The sequence below is a fragment of the Rhodnius prolixus genome, unplaced genomic scaffold, assembly GCF_049639745.1.
Source record: "Rhodnius prolixus isolate KJV_2025 unplaced genomic scaffold, Rpr scaffold_3, whole genome shotgun sequence".
NCBI lineage: Eukaryota > Metazoa > Arthropoda > Insecta > Hemiptera > Reduviidae > Rhodnius > Rhodnius prolixus.
Window position 1 is genome coordinate 29,076 of NW_027411603.1, and position 19,849 is coordinate 48,924.

Here is a 19,849-nt window from a genome sequence, read left to right on the forward strand (position 1 = left end):
ACCCTATTCCTTTCACTAAACAAAACTTTCAACATATAAAACTCTTATCTCTCTTAACTAACCCAAACAAAATTATAAAACATTATTTCCAAAACTAACTTCCAAAACCTTTCACTACTTCCTTCATTTCCCAACCACACACAGCCACACTTCCTCTTATTTCTTTCTACACCTAAACTTTCTTATAAACAATGTCATTATTTTTACACAATCAAAAAAATTAATATTTTCCTTTAATATATTCATTTAATTTTTCAAAAATTTACATAGTATCATCCACAAAAATATACATTTCTTTTTTTTTTATATCAATCAAATAACAAACATAGTATATTCTCAATATTCATAATCAATACAAACAACTAATCATAACAGTACTATTCTTTAAACACTAATATTAATCAAAATACCCAATTTCACTACATTCAAAAACATTAAACAACCAAAACACACTCACTCAAACCTTCCATCTGGTTACAATTTCACCAAACTCGCGCCATAATCACGCATCAAATAAACTACTCCAACCAACAAACAAACAAACAAACTTTCCTCAAATTATACACACATTAATCAACAACCAAATCCATTTTTTTCAAACAATATTTCAATCAAACTTCACACACTACACAACCACTTCTACTTCCCTCACAAAACATACCACTTTAATTCTTTCTTCATCATATTTCATCAATGTACAATCAATTTTATACATTCATACAAATTCTCAACTATATTTCTATATTCACAAATTTCTATAATATACATACAGTCTCTACATACCCCACAATATTTCACAAATTTTCAAAATAAACACTTATTACAGTCAAAATCTCAAACTATTCTTACTAAATATATGTATCTCCTCAACAAAAACTTACACTTTCAAAACTCAACTATAAGGGTTGATTAAACGCCAAAAGATACACAAAATTAAACTCCAATTACACTACTGCTCCCTAAAAGGCAATCATTTTCAATCCAACCACAATTCATTCATGTAAATCCCTTCACTCATTCACTACTTCCTCTTAGTACCTGTAACAGCATCATCGCACTTCACAGCCACCTACAGCACCTTTAATCACTACTTCCTGCTAAATTTTATCAAAATCCCACAAACCCTTTTACAAATATTCCTAATCATAGTTTTACAAACGGTCGGCCAAACTCCCCTCCTCCACACTTTAAAAGTGCAAATCTCCACAATATTTACATTCCAATTCATTCAAATCTCTTCACTTGTCCATAATTTAAAACCATTCCTATACTTCCCCTTAAAAACTGTATCAGCACAACGTCGCTCTCATCTTACGTAGGGGAGCCCTAACCCTACCAAATTTTATCATAATCGGCCCAACATTTACACACTAATTTCATCACTAAGTAATCATCATTTTCCATCGGGCCTTACATAAACGGGGCTAACTCCTCTACCATTCCATGTGTCACAACGCACATTAATACTTAAATTAAATAATCAACCATTTTCATATCCTAACATTCCAAACATTAATCAAACAAGCCACTTCACATATCCTTTCCCACCGAGATAAAACACAAATATGTAAACTTTTCTTACGCACTCTATCTACATATATCAAAATTCAATTCATTCATTTACTTTTTTCATAATAAAAACATTCATCAAACAATCCCATCGACTTTAACTAAATTATTAAACAAAAAAAAAATTATCACAAATTTATTTCTATTCAAAAATTACAATTAAATCTACGGTCCGCTTGTATTCTCCCTTACTAGTCAAATGCCTCTTCACCGGGCTGGGGTCGGGCTTTATACTCGCTCCTTCTTACTTCACCACCCTTCTTTCCTAAAACAATTCAACATTATTTATTTCTTCAAATACTCACTTAATCATTTATTCTCATATTCAAAAATCATACTTAAAACAAAATTCATAACAACTATTTCTCTTACAATAATAATAACAACATTTCCATTATATTCAATCTACATAAATACAATATCAACTTTCTTCTTTAACTACATCAACTCAATTATCTTTTATTCTCCAACAAAAATCATCACAATACAACAAAACACAAATTATGGTGAATATAAATAAATAAAAAATACATTCAAAAAACACATCAAATGCATGCAGAGTAAACTAAATCAGGCAATGTACCGAGTTAGATTTACTCGCTGGTGTTCCATCATTGTCCTTACGTCTCGGCTTAATTCACATAATATGTGCAAAATCTTTTCAATATATTAGTAACTTTGCCAAAATTATCTTTTTCATGAGGTGTCATTGGTAAAAAGGCTTGTCTGCAAATGTGGAAACAGTCAAAAATGGACAGAGTTATTCCTTCATTTTAAACACAATAATATTCCTTATCAAAATATTTTGAAAATTCTAGAATTCCTGCTCTCCCTTCCACCAACAAATGCAGCAAGAGAACATCTTTTTTTCTAGTATCAATAAAATATGGACAACTGAAAAAATGCAGTTCAACATTAAAACTTTTAAATCTATATTAAGTGTAAAATATAATTTCACCAATTCATGTCAAATATTTCAACACATTTTAATAAATGATCCCAATCTATTGCAAAGTATTCACTCCAATCAAAAATATCACCGTCAAAGAAAATCACAATTTTTTTTAAATCAAAAATTTTATTTCATTAAAAATCATCATGTTCAAATATTATTTTTTACAAATATTTTTATACGTAGTTACTGTTGGAACCCCAACTTTACTTTCCTATATAATTGAACAGCTACATAATTTTTTTAAATATAAGCAATGTATTTTTATATGTATATATGTTTTTTTTAATAAATAAAAATAAAATAGATAAAGAGGCAAATAGCCCATTTTAAAAGTCTTTCTCAACACTCTGGAATGGCAGTTTGCTTCTTTCGACGGTACATATATATTGAAGAAAGAAGAAAGTGCAGTAGAAAGAGCCGCATTAGTACACCAGCTACAGAGGCAAGCAGAATCACCAGCGCTACCACAGAGTGAGATACGAGCGAGGACCAGGCCAATTGGTACCGGGGTTTATCGGGGTGCTGGCCACACTGCCGGGGCTCCCAAAGCCGGTTCACTGGTATTACCTTACGGCCCTTTTCAGGGCCTCTCACTTCACTTCAGGGCCACTCAACTATGTGGTTTCCCCGCTGGGGAGCGCCATAAGCGATTCGTGGGCCGATATATTTTTGTAACTGGTCCTTGTCAGGACCACCAAGTTACGTGTACCTTCGAGCGGTGAAAAAAAATACCTTCTATACTGGACTACATCCCTCGGCCACATAAGTATACAACAGTTACCAACAATTAATAATAAATACATTTTTCTGCAGGTATACAATAAAATATATATAACTAAATTCTAATTCTCATTTGTCCCGCTTTGTCTCAATGAAAATATGCTCACTTCATTCTTCACCATAAATTATTCATTTCTCAATTCTAATTTCATCTACTCACTCCCTCTCTATAATTCACTCCTACTTCAACAAAACTACTTCCTTCCATAAAACTTATTACAAATGTATACTTTACTTTACTATACATCATATCCTTCTCCTTATTATTATTACATATTTTTAATGCTTCACTAACACATCCAACAACCAATTTAACTTCCAACTAACGAGAAAAACATCAAATTTCAATAAACAAACTCATTAACATTTCCTTTTTCCTACTTTTCACAATTTTCACCTTCCATCATCACTTTTTTGTAATGTGGTGAAACAAACAAGGAAATAACACACAGCTCGATAAAACACTATATTTTTGTAATAATAATACAAATAAACTTATATTGCTCACCCCAGCTAGGTTACTCTATAACCTTTTTTTGCACGTTGCTATGTTCATATCGACCCGTCATTACATATCGATCATTTGTCACTACAACTTCTTCTCTTCCACTTTCTTCTAAATTATTACATCCATTTCCTACATACTTTTTTCACTTCAACAAAATACATAAAATAACCATCTAATACAAATATAACAAATTATCAACAATTTACCATCCAACATTTCCCATCAATCGCTCAAATAAAACAACTCCTCTTTTTCCCAACCTTTCCACAAATATATTGTCCTCTTCAGTGCCTCCATATTACAAATACAAAACAATTTTCAGTCACTAACATAGAAAAAAAAAACAGTAATACAAAAATAAACAGTAAAATACAATAAATTCTTTATAATTATTCAAACTTACGTCGCTAGGCGGCTTGCTTGAGTTACACAAACTAACAGCCACAAATATTAGTGCTAATATGCCATTTTACAAACACATTACTCTCCAATTTGCTCTTGAATCTTATTGAAATCGTGGGCCAGTCATGTACACAAATTTACGCAATCTATCATTAAGTCCACACACAACTTTCAAAAAAGCTTCTTAAATATTCAAATTAAAATCTGCTATTGCAACCTTCAACAAATCAACAAACCGATTCACTTACACAAATCTCCTGCACATCAACTTATTCCAGCCAATATCATAAAACATTTTCAACCAACACAACTATCACCCCACAATCAAATTTTTAATCACAACAAAACAAATCTCATCAAAAAGTTAAGTCTGCTATAGCAAAAGAAACAATCTCTGCTAACAAAAGAAAATTCCTTAGTCAATTTAACTCACACAGCAATTCCTCAAAATCTTAGTCAATTTCTGTCCTAAATTTGCCATGGATCACAATGTCAAAAACGTTACAACTTTTCATTTCATTAGTAGCCTTCAATATACCTTATTATTTATTCATAATACACAGTGATAGGCATCTTATCCCATCGCAATCAATTAACGCCATTACTAACTGTGTACATGCACCACAAACAACAACATACACAAACACACCACTTACTTCACAAACTATCCAACCAAACACACACTTACTTAACCAATAACCCGGACATATTAATCCTACCCTCTCACAAAACTAATCAAACGGTAGCAATTAAAAAAACTTATTATCAAAGTAAAATCCTACAACTCATTTCCCACAAACATACATAATATGTACAAAACTCAAAAACCATCCTACCAATACAATCAATAAAATCACTATCCAACTTATTAACTGCATTTTCAATCACTGCTTTATTAACACATTAGAACCAAAATCCTTAATCAACAACTCCCCATTAGCTCCAATAATCTATCGCTTGCTTAAAACACATAAACATAACTTCCCTCTTAGGCCCATCATCTCTTTCATATGTTCACCCACCTATCAACTTACCAAATATTTACCCAACATTCTACAGCCCTTATCCAACAACCAGTATAATCTTCAAAATTCCTTACGACTTAAAGGCAAATTCATAATACCACACAAACATTTACTCATCTCCTTCCATCTTTCATCCCTCTGCAACCAACATAGATTAAAACTGTCCGGTAGGACAGTTGTATAAGGGTTGATCGTCAAAAACTGCACAAAAAAGCGTAACGTTGAAAAACACCCAACTTTGACAATTTTTTTCTCTTTTTCTATTAAAGATAAAATTCTCAAATTTCTTTTAAAATTTAGGGCAATTCCTCCTTTATAACTGTAATTTTTTTGGCAAAACCCAGATTTAATATATTACGAGAAAAAAGTTGCTGAAAATGAGCAAAAACGGCATTTTCAAAAATTGCTCTTGTTTCTTGTTGTTGATGTTGTTGTTACCTTTTTTCTAAACAACGTAGCGCCTAAACGCGCGAACCGATTTTCATGAATCAGGTCATTCGATTCGGAATTTTATGTACATTTGCCTTTTGGGGGTCTCGACGCTGTACATCGAATGGGAGAGGAGTTAGCCCCATTTATGTAAGGCCCCCTCCAAAATGATTATTACTAATTACTCTGTAAATCTTGGCCCGATTATGATAAAATTTGGTAGGATGATAGGGTTAGGGCTACCCTACGTAACATCAGAGCGACTTTCAGCTCTTACACTTTTTAAGGGGGAGTATAGCAATCGTTTAAAATTATCGACTTTCATGACCGATTTTCAACAATCAAGTGTCATTCCAATCGAAATATTCTACAGATTTGCACTTTTAAAGTCTCGACGCTATGCCTCATAAGGAGGGGAGTTTCCCCCTCACAAGTAAGGCCCTTTCTAAAACGATTATTACCAATATTTCTGAAACGCTTAGTCCGATTTTGATAAAATTTAGCACGAAGAAGTGGTTAAAGCTCCTCTACGTGGCTGTTAAGTGCCATCATGCTCTTACACCTACTAAGAGAAAGTATTGCAATCGTTAATATTATCAATGAGTGAACCGATTTTCATCAATAAATTGTCGTTCGATTCAAAATCTTTAATGAGTAATTAGTAATAATAATTTTGGAGGGGGCCTTACATAAAGAGGGCTAACTCCTCTCCCATTCGATGTACAGGGTCGAGACCCCCAAAAGGCACATCTACATAAATTCCGAATCGAATGACACCTCATTCATGAAAATCGGTTCACGCGATTAGGCGCTACGTTGTTTACAAAAAAGGTAACAACAACAACAACAACAAGAAGAACAACAACTATTTCTATAAATGTCATTTTTGCTCATTTTCGGCAACTTTTTTCTCGAAACCTATTAGATCTGGATTGTTGCAAAAAATTACAGTCATAAAGGAGGGTTTGCCCTTTATTTTAAAGAAAATTTGGGAATTTTATCTTTTATAGAAAAAGAGAAAAAAATTGTCAAATTTGGGTGTTTTTCAACGTTACGCTTTTTCGTGCAGTTTTTGACGATCGGACAGTTTTAATACAATTAACAAAAGTAAAATTGTAGAAATAAATGCATTCATAAATTATAATTTAATCTTAAATAAATGAAAGAAGTAATAGAAATATGTACATTATTGACCATAATTTAAAATAAAAATCTATTCATTGCTCCCATACACATCTCACAATTGCAGCAGTGCAGTACCACCAAAATCCGATAGAAAGCATGACCTGGCCCTATGCCCGTACATTTACAAGTGAAGTTATAATTGATCATTTTTACTTTTTCTTTCAATTATTAATACTTTTTTTAAAATAAAGAATAATAATGCAACAAATAATAAATAATAATAAGTTCCGTAAATCAAAATCAAGTAAAAAGTGAAATAGTTGAATAATTTTTACCATTGAAAACAACACTTACATTCATTATCAATGAGTGGTATTAAGTTAAAGAGAATGAATAGACCCAAAAATGAACAATTAAAAACTATAAAATTCATAAAATACAATAATGAAATACGTTTGATTCTCGTATGGTCCGGTGTAAGAATGGCTTACTTAACCATGACAGCTATGTGGGCAGGGGGTGGGGTTTCCCTTAGCTGTTAATGTAAACTTCTTCATACTAACAGCAAAAATGAAATAAATAGAAAATTTCAAAAATGAGATGTACAAGTTTAAGAAAATACATTTCATAAAAATGTTCTACTGAAGCAAAATGATACAAATTATAACAATTACTATTAAATTCTCTTATTTTAGAAAACTTGAATAATAATCCAAAAATGCATCATAACGAGTCTTTGATGAAGGCAGCAAGCTAGTAAAAAATGAATAACTTATTTATTTTATATTACGTATGTACAACATTGTGGGAAGAAAACCTAGATTGAAAATGTAATTGAAGAAAACTATATTATTTATGATAAAGTCAGATTAATTATTATCTATAATTATCAACGTTTGACTACTACATAAAGTAACAATTAGTTTAATCGAAGAATGAACTTAAACCTACGATTTTTATTTAAAAATAAAAATAAAAATAAATAAATAAAATAAACAAAATCATTGATGTATATTGGTGTAAGCATTTTTTGAATAAAGTTTTTGAATTTTTTAGCCTAATAATTTTTTTTATTTTTTATCACGTTTTTCTTTTTAACCTGTTATTATTAGTTTGATTATTATAGATAAATAGATATTACAATCAATCTACAGTGCTACTTGGAACAAATATTTTGTAGATGAAAATGGCCAGCATAAGCGTCTGTGACATCTAATAAATTCTAAAAAATAATGAAAATTAATGCAGTAAAATTACTTAAATAATATCAATGAAGTGTTAATGAAATGTTGGGTACTTGCTGATTTGTGTACCTTTTGGCGTTCAATCAACCCTTATGCTTAACATTTTAAACAGTAAGTTTTTGTTAAAGAGTACACAATTAGTACTCAACATAATTCCCAAAAAATGCAACACCATAAAACAATACACACAACTTTCTACAACTTTTCTACAAACAAAATTTCCGCGTAGCCATCGCAACTTGTCTCAGCCCAATATTAACGGACATCATAATCACACAATACTTCACACTTGCCTTAAACAACTTTCCTTTCAAATACCATTTATGTACAAATATGTCCATCATCTCTTAACTGCAGTCCCTAACGAAAACATTAACCAAATAATCACTGTTGGAACCCCAACTTTACTTTGCTATATAATTGATCAGCTACATAATTTTTGTAAATATAAGCAATGTATTTTTATATGTATATATGTTTTTTTTAATAAATAAAAATAAAATAGAAAAAGAGGCAAATAGCCCATTTTAAAAGTCTTTCGCAACACTCTGGAATGGCAGTTTGGTTCTTTGGACGGTTCAGAGATAGCGACACAGTCGCGTCGCCAGCGCACGGCACGGTCGGCTTTGCTATATAAAGGGCAGAATCGGCCGTGTCTGCATCAGTCAAAGAAAATTTTTCAACATGGAAACATCAACAATAGCTACACTAGCTGGAAGGTTGCTGACTGGGCCTTACTTTAAAAACCACCTGGATCTCTGTACCGGACCAGAAAAAAAAATATCCATCACTTATTGCATATATATTGAAGAAAGAAGAAAGTGCAGTATTCAGAGGCAAGCAGAATCACCAGCGCTACCACAGAGTGAGATACGAGCGAGGACCAGGCCAATTGGTACCGGGGTTTATCGGGGTGCTGGCCACACTGCCGGGGCTCCCAAAGCCGGTTGACTGGTATTAGCTTACGGCCCTTTTCAGGGCCTCTCACTTCACTTATTCTGTGGGCTCGCGCTGTCTTCAAGCTATTCTCGGAGCGGCCTTACCCAACAGCGAGATCGCCCTTTTTCAGGGCCACTCAACTGTGTGGTTTCCCCGCTGGGGAGCGCCATAAGCGATTCGTGGGCCGATATATTTTTGTAACTGGTCCTTGTCAGGACCACCAAGTTACGTGTTCTGTTGGATCCTCGGAAGGAGTTGCGGCCCCCCTTGACCAGAATTTTCTTTGAGCGTCAATTGTCCGTTGGCAGCATTGGTAGTATGGACATAGTGGGGATGGTGGCCAGTGCAAGGAAGTTCAGTTGCCCTTGGGCACCTCAACAGAGATGGAACTGCAGACTGACTTTGAGTTGATGGCGTCCTTCCGCCGGAGGAACATGTGCCAGTGCTAATGAGGAGAGATTGTCTGTTAAGAATTGGACTTTAATGGCCATATTGTTATCATTTATTGTACCTTCTGTATCTGATATGTATGTAAGTCTTGTACATTCATTATTAAGAGAAAATTACTTGCCACCCCTGTATGGGGATCTGATGATTCCAATAATAATTTATGCCAGGATACCTGTATGGTATTTGTAACTAGAGAATTCCCTGTGCACAGCCCTGTACATTTAATACATTGTCAAAACTATCCTTTCCAATACCGTGCCTGGTATTAGCGCTAAAAGAGAGTCAGAACTCTCGTTATATTAATTGTTCCTTGAATAATTATCTCCAATACCGTGTCTAGTAATTAAGAAAGAATTAAATATAGAATTTAATCATTTTGTTAAGTGCATTGTAAGTTGTCATTTATTCTTTAATTGTAATATAGACTTTATTCCTTTTGTTAAGTGCATTGTAAACGTTGTCATTTATACCTTAATTGTTAAATAAACATAAATTATATTTTTTCTAAGGGTATTTCAAGTGTTGGTGGTGTCCCCCACCCCTGATCCTTCTTCAACTAAATTAAAATTGGAATGGTCGAACACTTTGTTTTATATTAATTGACCCCCCCCCCATTACACTCCTTTTCACCATCCCTCCCACACTTCATCTATTTCACAAACATTCATCGATTGGAAATATTTTTTACTTAAATATTCCTTTCATTTCAATACAAAAAACATTATAACGCTTTCTTAACATCATTTTAATTTTTCAAATTTCTTTCTTTTTCTCCATTACTCTTATAAAATACCAACAATTTCAAATAAAATATAAACGCAGAATGATCTGTGTTCATTGCAGGAGGAGTCAGTCCTCGTTACCTCGTTATTTTATGAACAGTTACAATTTCTATGCAATAATTTCCAACCCATTTCCCTTTCTCTATCTTCAATCCACTTCAATTCAAGCAAGTTAACTCCAGTCAAGCTAGATAATCACAAAACTGCATTGCTTTAATTTATATTTCAGTAGCCTATTTTTCTCTTACCTTCTTCATTTTATATTTATCACAGCAATTGCAAATTAGGGATAATAATTAATGTGTCTTCAACAAATATACTTTTCTTATTAAATGGCAAACCTAACTTTTAATCATATATTTTACTAAATTCCGTCACATTTTGATTAATCGACGTAGAGGGAGGAAGGACAATTAGACATAATATTTTAAATTAACAGTTAAATAGGGGATGGAACTAGGTGGGGGACACCACCACTCAAAATACCTTTTATAAAGAAACAAATATTTATTAATTTTGACAATCGGGAAATCTTAAAGCTAGAATTCAAAATAATAAAAACCTTTCTTGACAAACGGGAAATCTTAAAGCTAGAATTCAAAATAATAAAAACATTTCTTGACAAACGGGAAATCTTAAAGCTAGAATTCAAAATAATAAAAACATTTCTTGACGAAATAGGAACACATTAGTCTATGGCGTATTATAAAGTTTGAGACTTACATGAGTAGGCATTACATTATTTTCTAGAATGGTCATGACCAATTATAAAAACTAAAACATCCAATGGATCCAATAGATTACTATAGTGATCTGATCACGGCACAAAAATTCACACCTAACCAGAAGAAGCCCGAAAATCTTTTCTGATGCTAAGCACAGAGACACCGGCAAAACACACATTGAAAAACGACCCAACAACTTTTTTTATGAAGTCCAAGGACAACTGCCTGAGCCAGGTCACGTACGCAGTTCCTTTCTCCCTACAGACCTCCAATGCAGCCAACCCTCCACTGCATCATTCTAAATTTCCCACAAGGGGGGCCGCATATCCTTGCGAGGATCCAACATCCTCCCCCGCAGTGGACTCGCCAGAGTTCCACTTACTGATTTGGGAGAGGGCACAGCTTCCTGACAGGGCGGCTGATAACTCCGGACGCCGTCTTCACCTCGGCCACCCTGGCCACGTCATCTCGGCCATAATGCAATTTGGTGATCCGGCCTAAGGACCATTGCAGTGGAGGGAGGTTGTCGTCCATAATCGTGACTATTTGTCCTTCTGCCGCTGGGAAAGAGGGCGAATGCCATTTGATCATTGCCTGCTGATCAAGGAGGTACTCCCGATGCCATCGTTTCCAAAACTGGCTAACAGTGAATTGGGCCATTGCCCACTTAGACTTGAGGGCGGTGCGTTGGTTCAGGGAGTCACTAGTCGGAAGAGCAGTCATTGGACGCATAATTAGGAAATGTCCTGGCGTTAAGACTTGTAGATCGTCTGGCGACGACGAAAGGGCTGTCAGAGGTCGTGAATTTAAAATAGCCTCGACCTGGCAGATAATGGTGAGAAGACACTCCATTGTGGGCTCTTGCAGGCCCAAGGTAACTTTCAGCAAACGTTTCGTGGACTTGACCGCTGCCTCCCATAGACCACCGAAGTGGGGTGCTCTTGGTGGGATGAAGTGCCACTCGACTCCTCTTCTTCCGGACTCTCGTAGGATCGACTCTTGACATTGGGAATCATTCAACAAGGCAGATACTTCCTTAAGTCTCCTGGTAGCGCCGACAAAATTAGTACCATTGTCAGACCATATGTGACTAGGCATGCCTCGCCTGGCTATGAATCGGTTTAAGGCGGCTAGAAAGGCCTGAGTCGTGAGGTCAGTGACCAATTCTAAGTGAATGGCCTTTGTCGAAAAGCAGATGAAGATAGCGAGGTAGCATTGGAGGACCTTGGCGGACCGAAGTGACGCAATTTTTACGTTGAAGGGGCCTGCGTAGTCAATACCAGTAGTCGTGAAGGGTGGTGAGGCGCTGGCTCTTCCCTCTGGCAGTTGACCCATAATGGGGTTGAAAGGGGATGGTTTAATGCTGAAACATTTATTACATGATGACAATTGACGTCGAACTACATTTTTTCCATTAGTGATCCAATATCTGTTTCGGAGAAAGGCATGAGTGGCGGTAGGGCCTACATGGAGATTGGATACGTGAGCGTCTTGAATTACCAGGGCCGTAAGGGGATGTTGCTGAGGCAACAGGGCCGGGTGTTTATTGGACTCAGGGATATTGGCTTGTCTTAATCTTCCTCCAACTCGCAATACTCCGTCGGTATGTATGAATAAGCCTAAAATTCTGACCAGGCGTAATTTAGGTCTGGAGGACTGGGCATCTTCAATTTCTTCTAAAAATGAATGTCGCTGAGCTCGAACAATCAGGGCACGCAGGGCTTCACCGCGTTCTTTGACCTTTAATGGGCCTGAGATGTGGTGGGCTGAATTTCTGGCATTGTGGGCGAATCTTAGACACCAGGCAACCACGTTGATAAGCGTATGCAAATTGGAGAACTTGGATTCCAAATCCTCAGGGGAGGAGACTGCGATCGATACATTAAGAGCCTGGGAGCGAATTTCTGCCCCCACCATTGGGTCCGACAAATCTGCATTTACTTGTCTTAGGGGCCATGACTCAGGGTTCAATTTTAGCCAAGGAGGGCCTTCCCACCACAAGGGGTGGTTTACCAACTCCTGTGGCTTTAGCCCACGTGAGGCACAGTCCGCAGGGTTCTGCGATGAAGGGACATGAAACCATTGGGAAGCGGGTACCTTTTCTAAAATGGCAGCCACTCTATTGCCTACAAACACCTTCCAATGTGGAGGTGGGGTAGCGGTTATCCAGGCAAGAGCTATGGTAGAATCGGAAAAGGCGAAAATGTTTGGAGAGGGTATCTGAGGGAAGAGAAGACTGACTTTATGGAGTGTGAGAGCCAGGAGATGAGCGGCACAAAGCTCGAGGCGTGGGAGCGTAACAGGTTTCATTGGAGCCATTCTGGCTTTAGACATGATCAGGCTGATGACTGTTTCCTCAGAAAGTGACACAAGGTACACTACGGCTGCATATGCCCGTTCCGATGCATCAGCAAAACCGGTTAAATAAAATTTAGGAGTAGACAAGGACAAGAATCTAGGGATACGAATATTTGAGAGTTCCGGAAGGGTGACAGCAAACTGAGACCATTCTTGGATAATGGATGAAGGTAAAGGATCGTCCCAGCTAAAGGAGGCTTGACAAACGACTCGAAATATTGCACGAGCAAAAACTGTTATTGGGATTAACCATCCCAATGGATCAAAAACTTTTGCGATCTGACTGGCTAATTGTCTTTTAGTTTGAATATTGGGGACTGAACGAATCAAAAAATGGAAATAGTCTTGTGAGGGGTTCCAACAGAGGCCAAGGATTTTTAATTGTGACTCCTCGTCATTCTCTAGACATACGGAAGACATTGCTGGGAGAAGGTGGTCGAGAGGAATTTTTTCTAACAGTCGAGGGTGATTGGCTGCCCATTTTCTGAGCTCGATTTGAGCTTGACTTAGTAACCTTATGAGTTGGTCTCTCGATTCCAGGGCCGCTTCAAAAGTAGGGCCGCCTCCGGAGACGTCATCGACATAAGTACGATCCCTAAGGATCTCTGCTGCTTGGGGAAAGGAATTCTGCGAAGTGAGGGCTAACTCTTGTAACACGCGACATGCTAAGTAGGGCGCTGACGTGGTTCCATACGTGACAGTACACAGTCTGTACTCCTGAACCGGTTGACTGGTATCAAAGCGCCAAAGGATACGTAATAGGTCTCTGTCTTCAGGGGGGTGCAATATTTGACGAAACATTTGACGAATATCGGCTGTAAATACCCACCTGTCAACTCTGAATCTGGTAACAACCTTCCAGATGTCAAGCTGTAATCTAGGGCCAGGGAGTAAGAGCTCATTGAGGGAAACGCCTGATGAGGACTTCTGAGAGGCATTGAAGACAACTCTGATCTTCTCCGGGGGGTCATCTGGGCGATGTACCGCGTGATGGGGTATGTAATAGGTAACTTGACCCGACTTTAGGGGAGGAGCTAGCTCCATGTGTTTCGACTCTAGGTAGTCTCGCATGAATTCGACATAGGGAGGGCGAAGATGTGGAGACTTCGCATGGCGAGACTCAGTCTGAAGAAGGCGCTTTAGAGCAACCTTTCTAGACTCGCCGAGACAACAAGGACTGGTTTTGAGCGGCAGTGCTACTGAAAAGCGACCATCAGGGAGTCGAGAGTGAGACTTAGAGAAGCACTCTTCGGCCTTCAACTCCTCTGGCGTAAGGGGAGAGACTTCAGATACTTCCTCCAGGGCAAACATTTTTTCCATGAGGCGGGACAGGACCTGATCGGGGGGATGCTGACTTGGTTGGGAGGATTTTACTGAGCTGAAGCGGAGTACAGTAGGTTGGATAGAGACAACCGACACAGGATTGCATAAGGAAGACTTAACAGGCAAGGAAGAATTTTCAGAAGAAGAAGCTTCCGCTGAAATTGTGGTAGGAGGAAAAGACTCAGAATCCGGGCTGGTAAGAATTTGTAGCGGACGCCGCGTTCTATTTAAACGTTGTGGTTTTGGAGGAGGGAGCGGAATGTCTAAGGTTGGGCGAGCACAAGGCTGAGGAGTGACTTCCTCTTCGAGGGTTGACAAAATTTGAGCAGAGGACGAAGACCGGCTAGGAGTAACTGACTGTTCTGGTTCCATGATAAGTTCAGGGTTATTACGATGAGCAACTGGCTCAGACTCATACTCACCAGGAGGGGTGCTGGTTGGAGTCTTGTCTTCAGGATTAGACTCATTATTAGGTACCTTAGAGGGGATTAAATGACCATACTTATGTTTAAATAATATTTTATAATAGGTCCGATAAAGTTTGGAGTTAGACATGTGGTTTTGGACAGAAGGGTGAAAACGAACCCTTTTAACAGGTAGCCTTTTCAGGGGACCAGACATGACCCAGCCAAGGGTTGTCAATCGTGCGTTAGGGGAGCCATTTTGTGAGCGAATCATCTGACTGAGATCGAGGGCATCAAAGACCGAAGCTGAAAATACCACGTCTACTGGGCTTGGTTCATTGAAAGTCGGGTCGGCTAAATATTTATTTGCTAGGTGTACCCAATCACCGACAGGAAAATACGAGGATGGAGCATCCGGAACTGTCTTAGTGACTACGCGAAAGGGAACTTTAAGTTGGGAAAATGGCGGGCATTGTTTTAAATTAGTTGACACAAAACCCACGACCTGGGTGGCAATATTTCCTCCTATTCCTCGGATAGCACCTGACATGGGAGAATAACTCAGTTTACATTCTTTGGCGAAGGTTGCTGACATTAGATTAATCTCACTGCCTGAATCCAGCAGGGCACGAGCACGATACCACTGGCTATCTCCTCCAAGGAGATACACCATGGCAGTGGGGGAAACTGACATGTCGGATGGGAAAGACTTGAATATTGATTTTCGGGAGGCTTTCGTAGCATGACATAAACGACAATGTCTACGACGACAGAAGACGACACTGGATAAGGGAGGGGTATCGTGCCTGCCAAGAACCTATAAATCTGACTGGGGGGTTGGTGCTGGATGTCGGCCAAAATAGGTTATGGGAAGGACAGGGGATATGCTGCCCGAGGATGATGACGTAGGTCTGGAATCAGAGTCCCTGACTGACAGTAGAGGCTCAAAGGAACTGGGGGGAAGGAGTGGGCGTTTGGGAAAAGGAGGTGAAGATCTGGATTGAGAGGGTGAAGAGGCTTGTTTGGAAGAGGACTTAGATTCTGGAGGCGGACATGTCCTCAAGGACATTAAGGACGGCAGGTGGGAGGCACTTCGTGCTTCTTGGCATACGCTGGAAGACTGAGGAGGGGGGTGCAAGGTGGTGTGGTGCTCGCCATGACATTTGCCACACCCCACCTGGCAGGGACAGCGGGATACTTGATGATATTTAGACAGGCAATTAACACACAGGCGTTCCTCCGCGACAAAACTCCACCTATCCTTGCCAGACAATTGCAAATATCTGTCGCAGCGGGACAACCGATGTGGTCCCCCACAAAAGTAGCATCGGATTGAAGAGACTGAGGAGGCGGGGGCGCAGGACGTAGAAGGCGTGGAGCGCCGAACTGGAGCCGGGGAAGGGGTAGGTGAAGGCCTCCTCGGTGTGCGGGGGACAAAACTGACTGACTTGGGGCGATACGGTCTAAACTGGTTTGGCGAAGGGACCTCCACCACCTGTGGTTCGTCGACCGGAGGGGCAGGACCGGATGAAGGAGTAAAGGGGGCGGAAGCCTGGCTAGGACCAGACTGAGCAGATGAATGCGACATTTTCTGTAAGGGGACCAGTTTAGGGGAAAACCTGTCTTCCTGCTGCTTTAGAAAGTCCAATACTTGACCACTGCGGGGCAATTCGTCAAAGGAACCAAGGCATTTCTTCCGGAACTCCTCCTGAAGGCCAGGGGACAGGACAGACAGGGAGACATGACACAACAAGAAGTCCAGGGGTTCAGGGATGTCGCAGTGGTCGAGGAGAATCTGTCGCCCAGACAGCCAAGCGATGATATCTTCCATGCTGGAGCCAGCGGCCGGGAATTGAAGGAAGGCTTCCAGCATGGCACTAGCAATTCTTAGCCTCCCCTCATACCGGCCGTCTAATGTCTCCCAAGCGTAGAGGTACCCGGCCTCCGTCAGGGTGGCATTCTGAATGATCGACAAGGGTGGACCCCTCAGGCAAGACCGCAACGCCTGAAGTCGCTTGGCAGGTGAGAGAGCCAATTTATGGACCTCCGACTGGAAGGTCCGTTTGAACTCTCTATATGATAATACTTCCCCTCCAAACACGGGAATTCTAGGGATGACCAGTTCCTGAAGCTGTCTCCGCGCCAACTCTGACACAGAATCATCGGGAACGGGACTGGGCGGTGAGGAAGTCGGCACATTTTCCATCATGAGGGGTGTAGCCAAGGCAGGGAGGACGATAGACAAATGGGCGAGCTCTGCCTGAGCATGACTGGCAGACAGTGCCAGGGCTAAGGGACCACTATCCTCTGGCGCCAACAGTCGAAGCCACTCCCAGGCTTCCCTGTCCACAGTCTGGGACAAGGATTGAAAGAGAGCGGAGAACTGTTGGCACCTTGCAACTCTGTCTGGGGAATCCAGGTCCAACAACTGAACACTCCGAGCCCACTGGTCCAACCTGGCAACGAGGTGCCGACATCTGATAGCATTGAGACTCTCGCTGGCCTCAGGTTGGGTGGAAGCTCGGGGAGTTTCCTCCAACGAGGGGGAAACCGACGGGACTGGCGAAACAGGGGGGGTGACTTTCTCCAGGGACTCCTCCATGATCCTAAAATTGGACACAACTAATAACTCTTGTCGACAAAAAAAATACAAAATACAAAATATAAATACACAATACAAAAGATAGTATAAATTTGTAAAACAGTATAAATTTAAAATAGTATAAATTTAACAAAAAACAAATTAGTATAATTATAAAACAAGTTGAACAAGAACTTGACAGAACAACACGGACAAAAAAAATTATATATATAAATAATTGTTGAATAGTAAATACAGAATACGAGAATAAACAAGGTTTATAGTGCAAACGAAATATTTAATTTGACATTATAATTAACACAAAAAATACGGAGCCACAAGGCAAAGGCAAGACGTAACCTATGAGTGACTAAAACAATACATTTGTAAATTCCAAGAATAACTTGACTTCAGGCTAGATCACAATGAAAAAATATGAACAATATAAAATATGAACGATGTTCCAAAAAATAATTTTAAAGCGAAATTAAAATATGACTGTGTATATCTAAGCTACAAGTATATTCATATATATATATAAACAAATGAAAATTACTATAAGTCTAAACAGAACACAAAAAATTATGTAATTATTTATTTATTTACTTATTTATTTAATAGGTATCTTGAGTGTTCCCGGGTTTCGGCACCATGATTAATCGACGTAGAGGGAGGAAGGACAATTAGACATAATATTTTAAATTAACAGTTAAATAGGGGATGGAACTAGGTGGGGGACACCACCACTCAAAATACCTTTTATAAAGAAACAAATATTTATTAATTTTGACAATCGGGAAATCTTAAAGCTAGAATTCAAAATAATAAAAACCTTTCTTGACAAACGGGAAATCTTAAAGCTAGAATTCAAAATAATAAAAACATTTCTTGACAAACGGGAAATCTTAAAGCTAGAATTCAAAATAATAAAAACATTTCTTGACGAAATAGGAACACATTAGTCTATGGCGTATTATAAAGTTTGAGACTTACATGAGTAGGCATTACATTATTTTCTAGAATGGTCATGACCAATTATAAAAACTAAAACATCCAATGGATCCAATAGATTACTATAGTGATCTGATCACGGCACAAAAATTCACACCTAACCAGAAGAAGCCCGAAAATCTTTTCTGATGCTAAGCACAGAGACACCGGCAAAACACACATTGAAAAACGACCCAACAACTTTTTTTATGAAGTCCAAGGACAACTGCCTGAGCCAGGTCACGTACGCAGTTCCTTTCTCCCTACAGACCTCCAATGCAGCCAACCCTCCACTGCATCATTCTAAATTTCCCACAAGGGGGGCCGCATATCCTTGCGAGGATCCAACACATTTCTTCTTATGTTTAATCCTTCCTGCCTCATTTTCATTTTAATTTACCTCAATTTTTTGCAGCGGGGCGGAATCACTTTTTTTTTAAATAGGCATTTGAATCAACTCGTACCACTGCAACGAGTCCGCTCAAATAGCCCATCACTACTGGCCAACACCCAAACTGCTCTCAAATCATTTCATTAATATTAATACTCTTCCCAATTCTTTCAAATAATCCTTTGATTTATCTAATACAAACTCTAAATCAAAACTTATTTCTATCTCCTCTTCCCTTTAATCTATTTACTTCCGATATGATACAATTTTACAAGTCTAAACACGCTACCTCTCTTCAATATACCGCAACAATCAGATCATCTTAATACCTTACGCACATCACATACTTCTTTTTCCAAATTCTCTTATTCACTTGCTCATACTCCAACAGTACTCGTAAAAAGAAATTCCCTAATATTACCTTTTCACCAAAGCCTATTCAAATTCTTCATCTCTTTCATTACCTAGGTGTGCCTATTACTTCTAATGGTAAATATTTACACGCCTCAAAGTACTCGTACTTCGCCAACGCAGAGAAACTGCCATTCAATAAAGTAAAGTCTATTTTGTTCAATTCTGCGGCAACACTTCACCAAACTAGAAAGAAACTACATACTCAATTCTATCCTCAAACCAACAATGCTCTATTGTAAAGTGACCACATTTTCATTCAGAAAAAGCCGCACAAATAGAATGAAATGACAATTACAATTTAGTTATATATATTTTATTCTATACATTCATATATTTTAACAAAAATCTATTTATTATTAATTATTGGTAACTATAAAAATATTTGTAAAAAATCATAATTTCAACATCATGATTTTTAATCAAATTAAATTTTTTATTTAAAAAAAATTACCATT

General features: G+C 38.3%; 1 protein-coding gene and 1 long non-coding RNA gene across 2 annotated transcripts; both read right to left on the minus strand.

The window, feature by feature from the left end:
* Positions 1–216: 216 nt before the first annotated feature.
* On the minus strand, positions 217–3,806 carry LOC141453009 (uncharacterized). The gene is made up of 2 exons (XR_012457733.1): positions 2,153–3,806; positions 217–1,834 (listed from the first exon to the last, which is right to left on the minus strand). It is a non-coding gene; the product is annotated as an uncharacterized lncRNA (long non-coding RNA).
* Positions 3,807–11,311: 7,505 nt separating this feature from the next.
* LOC141452192 (uncharacterized) lies at positions 11,312–15,712 on the minus strand. The gene has a single exon (XM_074124112.1). The coding sequence runs from the start codon at positions 15,710–15,712 to the stop codon at positions 11,312–11,314; it is 4,401 nt and encodes a 1,466-aa protein (XP_073980213.1).
* Between the last annotated feature and the right edge of the window lie 4,137 nt (positions 15,713–19,849).